Raw genomic sequence first — 5,690 nt, 5'->3', positions numbered from 1 at the left:
ACCATATATATTTGCTTTGTGTGCTGCCAAAGAAGTTGATCACCTTAAAAGGTAGTCAGCTGCAAAATGTGTTAGTGTTAGCAACGGCTCTGACAGCAGGCTCTCTATATGCTTCTGCCAATTATGGTAACATTTGTCATATTTTCCTAGTTAATATTTTTCTTCCTGCTATGGTGGTTGTTTCTGTGGGCTTCTCAACAGAGGGGAAGCAGACTTAGCTGCCTTTACATCAGGAGCACTGTACCCAGTTCTGCCCTGTGCGTCAAATGTACAGCTAATTGATGGATAAACTGAGAAGTCTTTTTTTTTTCCCCCCCTCTCACCTTTCAGGTTTCATGATCTTTAGTAAGAGATTTGCAAAGCTGTCCTACAATTTTCACACACATAAGGAATTGACCTCTTTTAGAAAGAAAAAAAATAGTATCAGTTTGAAGAGTTACTGAAAATGACTTTCATTTTGTGGTATTTCAACTTACAAAGAGTCTTTGAGGTAGCATTAGAATAGGCAGGGGTGTATACATAGAAGTTTTAAGAAATCTTGGGAGCTTGAGATTTAGAATATTCTGTAATACCTTTTTTTAACTGTTTCTCCTTTTTCTTCTCCCTCTCCACCTGCCTTTTCTTCTGCAGGAAATAAAGAAGGACATGAAGAAAGAAAATACTGCCAACAAACCGCAAGAGAAGCCTATAAATGAAGTTTCCAATGGAAGCCCTTTACTGTTGTCTGAGACAATTATTAGAACCAACAAAAAAGGTATAGTATATGGAAGCTTAACTGCAGATTAAATTCAGACCTTTAAAACAACAAAGTGTAAACCTTCCTTGTTTCTAGAAATAAAGCTAGAGTCTATTTCACTGTAAAGGCGTAGCAGGAATAATTTAAAAAAAAAAAAAAAACTCATTGTCCTCTTAGACTGGCATATGGATGCATGTATTATGTCTAATATTTCCACATTAATTTGCACAGACATCGCTTTCTTCTTAAAGAAATGCTTCCTAGATACATTTAATTAAGGAAAGCTGTATGAGGAGATTATTAAAGCTTATTAAAGTAAGGAACTGACAGCTTGCATATCTGGAGGTTTTTGCACAGTGATGACAGTCCACATTCATGTACGCATGTTCTATCTGGGACAGAGACTGGTTACTGACAGAGAACTTTAAAAAAAAAGAAAAAAAAAGTGGAAAACATAAAGCTTAACGCATTTCCTGGGAAGTGTCTATCACTGTCTTCTGTTTCAGACTGGAATGTGTACTCTTCATGTCTGGCTTGACACCCAATGCAGGTTCCTATGTAGGGTTTTGAGTTGCTGAAATGAAAGCCTCCAGATCTTCTGTCTCTTTCCCTAGCTCTGAGTCCTGCTCTCAGAAATATCAGAACAAAACAAAAGTTGGCAATATAAAAGCTGGATTTTTCTTTAGGTTATGTTTATGCTCCTGTTCATGGGAGGATTGGCTTGCACATTTGGCTATGTGCAGGAGATGGGCTGTATTTTTTCCTGGAGAATTCACTGGACAGTTTCTTGCTTGCTGTCTTATACAGAATAATCTGCTGCCAGTAATCATTGCTGTAATGTAATTTCCATTTTGGCATGTCTTCTATAGTGTTAGGACTATGCATATGGAAATTTCCTCTTCCATATTATCAGCAAATATTGTATTTGAGCTGGCAGTTTGACTAGAGGTCTTAAACCTAAGGTTTGCAACTGCAAGTGAAGAAGATTTAATAATTTCTGCAAAATGTATGACTTCCTTTAAAATGTGAGGGGGAGTAACTTCCACCTCTTTTGCAAGGAGTGATGTCCTCTGGAAGAAAAAATTGGAAATAAATCTCAGAAAGCTTTGTCTTTTGAGTTTGCAACGTCATCTTGAATCTGGAGACACGTCCAACATTTCTGCTTTGGGTCATAGGTTTTTCAAGCAACAGCAGAATTAAATTAGCAAGAATTATTCTTTTTCATGGCTGCTATACAGAACCATATGAGTAGTTGGGAAATTATCTAGGGACCAAGTCTGTTCCATATTGCTTCAGCTGCTATTTGGAGAAGGCTAATAGCTGTGGCAGATGCAGAGATTCGGTTCAGTCACAAGGGGATAGCACTCCAAATATGATACTTAGAGCACAGGCTTTCTCCTCCTCTTTCTTCCCTCTGGCTCAGAAGCTTTAAAGGATTCAGGAGATAAAGAAGTTCTCTTTTTCTGTCTGTAGCTGGAGAATACAAAACTTCATATTTATTGAAAGGAAAGAAGCAAAGACTGACACGAAGATCTGTAGCTTGAGGAAGGCGTTAGGTTTGGAAATAGCAGATTTCATATTAGGATGTTATTGCATTGGATTTCGTTGGTGGGGATTGCACTTCTCATGGCTACCTCTACATAGTGTCAGGGTTAGTAAATTTTTTATTTTGGCTGCTTCTCCACAGCTGTTTGCATTGCTGCAGAGCAAGCAGCTGCAGTGTGCCATACTCTAGCAGTACAGCTAAGGATGCATAGAGCATAACAAGGCCAAGAGACCTTCCCCTCTTTTTTTTCTGGTGTTGGTTTGAGCATGGTGCCAAAGTAGCCTTCTTTAAGTGAGGACAGCTAAGCAAGTAGTTGTTGTTGTGTTCACTAATAAAGAATCTTCTAAGATCTAAGTGGCAAATCTCCTTGTGGAAAGTGTTGCAATATTTTACTGAAGAGGGAGCCCTAAATGCCACAGGGATTATTTTCTTCAAGTGTTCTTGTGCTGTGATTTTTATTAAACCCTACCTCAATCTGTTTACTGATCACAGAATGTGACCTGACCTGAAAGAGGGTACTTTTTTTTTTCTCCTTGTTGTTAGGAAGTGAGGAGGAAAGAGATGTATCTGAAGGTCTTTAGCCACTGTTCAGCAGTGAAAATAGTAGGCAGTATTATTTATTTGCTTGGGCAATGTAATCTTGCTGCTTGGAGCTTCAGAGCAGATCCAGTGACGTGGGAGTGAAGCATTCTGTGCTGGTGCATTGTTTCTATTACCAAGACGATGATAAGTGCTTTTCCACTGCTGTGGTGTTACGTTGCATAGTTTTACTACTTAACTCGGTTGGCCTAATTTAAGTGGCAGCACGTTAGCAGGCATTTACATTTTGAGCAGAAGAATCTTGGCCTCTTGGGCTTCTGGCTTGTAGAATTTTTCCTTGAGGAATATTGACGAGTGTCCAACAGTGGTATTCAAGGAAAATAGCTAAATTATTTGTAAGAAACATCTAAGTAGCTAAGAGGAAACGAATGGATTTCTGAACAAAAAAGGTACTTAGGATCCAACGTTATATCTTGTTTGTTCATGCTAATTATTTCTAAGCACTGTATTGAAATTAGGGGCTCTTATAATAAAATCAGTGTAAATTGAAAAGCCTCTTGTAAAGACTTATTTAATCAAATAAGTAATGGACATTACTACTTTGGATTACAGATGTAATCTAGGAACAATTTAAAGTTGGTGTAACGCCACCAGTAGTAGCCTACCTGGTTTAGTACTTCCATTACATAGTGAGGGTGGCAACTGATTGTGGTATTATTAGTTGTAGGTCACCATCTGTGAATCATTCAGGTTTTTGTTATAGAGACCAGGAGAAGATGGCAGGATTTGATTTTGTCTGCTTTTCACTGGGGGCAGTAAAACCAGAACATTTCTCATCCTTTAATATTTTTTGCTGACCACAAATACTAGTGACCTAACGGAAATGAATGGTGGAAATGACTGCTGTGGTGGACATAATTTAGGAAACTCTGTTACACTTGGCTTTGATGTATTTGTGAGAGTTAATATTTGTAGGTATTTCCTCTCTTTACAGGGTTGTAAGTATGACCTAGAAGTTAGGGCTACACCTAAGAAATAATGGGTTTATTTTCTAGGTCTGCCACAGAGTTGCTGTGTAACTTCTGCTAAATCACTTAAACTCTGTTGGCCAAATTACCATACTTTAATTTCCAAGGTCAGGTATCTTAATATGTATTGATTTTTCAGATAGGCAGAGGGTTTTTTTTCTGATTTGTTGCAGTGGCATATCCAAATTTATTCATAACTTCCAGGTATTTAAGGTGTGTCTGTCTCAGGCTGCCAACTGGCAAAACCTGGGTTTATACCTGCCTCATAAAGATGTTGAGATCTGTTATAGCATGGTAGCGATGGAAATTAACATCTAAGAAACTGAGCATTTTAATATAGCAATCCAGTGAGTTCATGCTTCACATCTGAAAGGCTCAAAAAAGGACCATTTGCTCAAGCGTAGAGATGGTGTTAGGGAAACATGAAGTCCTTGTGCTTTCCATGACAGTTGCCACGGCTGCAACTGCTAGGCTAGTTTTGATGGGTGCTTCAGGTACCGCATCATCAGCCCCTGTTTAGGGAAAAAGGCTGTGGCACTGAATGACGTGTCTGAAGCTGTATGAATGTCAGCTGTGGTTGGCTTGCATATCTTTTGCCAGAACCTGTGAGGGATCATTCTTTTGCTTCTTCCTACAGTTCATATGCCAAGAAAATCCTTTCCTTGCCAGGTGCGGCTCTTTTAGTATATGTTTTCACTGCTCCAGAATTTTTGGTTGGTATATAGAACTATTGTTCTAAAAATTCTGTAAAGCTGACTTAAAAAAAAATAAATAAATCCTTTTTTCTGTTTAGAATTATGGCATTATTGCACCCTGGTAATAACAGGTTGGGAAAGCCTGAGAAGATTTTCAGATTGTTTGAAAAAAGCAAAATTAGTGCTATTGTTACTATTATTTAATAACGTAAGAAAATTACAGTCAGGTTTGGAACAGGAAAACACTGAAAGATATCTTTTTTTTTTTTTTTAAATGCTTTTCCAACATGGTGAAATTCCATCTTTTCTAACTTTCAAATCTAAAAACAGATCTGAAGTTGTGCAACTGTTTCAGATCTGTCATAAATTCATCCAGGTATAAAGGGACATAGTGGAAACTTGCATGCAATGAGCTTAACTGTTAAATGGCTATGACTTATTTTAGGATAGTGTTGTTCTGATTTTTGAGTATCCCATTTTTAAGTATCCTATTCATTGCGCTATTTTGTGTATCTGGGAATAGGAGCCCACTTGCATAGGCCAAATTGCAAAACTGGAGTTGATAGGCTGTGTTTGGTAAGTAAACTAACAACAATTGTTATACAAGTAAACATATTTGAGGAAAAGATATATTGCCTTGCCAGATGTATTTGTTTTATATAAACTGTAAATGCAGTCTGCATTGAGGTTATTCAAGCCAGCAAATCTGGAATAGCTCATCGTGTGTTACATGTTCTTAATCAGAGCCAAACACTGAAAGCAAGGAAATGTTTTTTCTAGTTCTCTTGAGAATTATTTATTTTACCTTCCACCATACATTTAAATAATAAAGAGAATTTGCATCCTGTCCTAAAAGGGAGAGTTTTGTGAAAGTAGGTTTGAAGATATAATAGGTTTATGTTGTGAATAAATAGCAAGTCTGTGTATGCAAACCCGAGATTTAAGTCTATTTTTGTAAATTAGAGAAATGGGAAGTCTTTTAGAAGAAAAATGCTTCATCATTTAGTTCAATAGTTTTATGATTATTTGGATACGAAAAGACACCTGTTGTGGTTTAACCTGGCAGGCAGCTAAACACCACACAGCTGTTTGCTAGCTCCCCCCTAGTGGGATGGGGGAGAGAATCAGAAAAAAAAAAAAAAAGG

The 5,690-nt window shown here is 37.5% G+C and overlaps 1 protein-coding gene across 1 annotated transcript in view; it reads left to right on the top strand.

Annotated features, from left to right (window-relative positions):
- The first annotated feature begins 636 nt into the window (after positions 1–636).
- Positions 637–5,690, top strand: part of SH3KBP1 (SH3 domain containing kinase binding protein 1) — a 161,388-nt gene continuing 156,334 nt past the window's right edge. Inside the window, exon 1 of the mRNA XM_009276889.2 lies at positions 637–754. Coding sequence (XP_009275164.1) covers positions 646–754 — 109 coding nt within the window. The 5' untranslated portion in view covers positions 637–645. The remainder of the gene's footprint in view (positions 755–5,690) is intronic.

The sequence above is a fragment of the Aptenodytes forsteri genome, unplaced genomic scaffold (assembly GCF_000699145.1).
Source record: "Aptenodytes forsteri isolate BGI_AS27 unplaced genomic scaffold, ASM69914v1 Scaffold273, whole genome shotgun sequence".
Classification (NCBI taxonomy): domain Eukaryota; kingdom Metazoa; phylum Chordata; class Aves; order Sphenisciformes; family Spheniscidae; genus Aptenodytes; species Aptenodytes forsteri.
The sequence above is the reverse complement of the archived record's forward strand: the minus strand, read 5'-3'. Positions and strand labels throughout refer to the sequence as shown.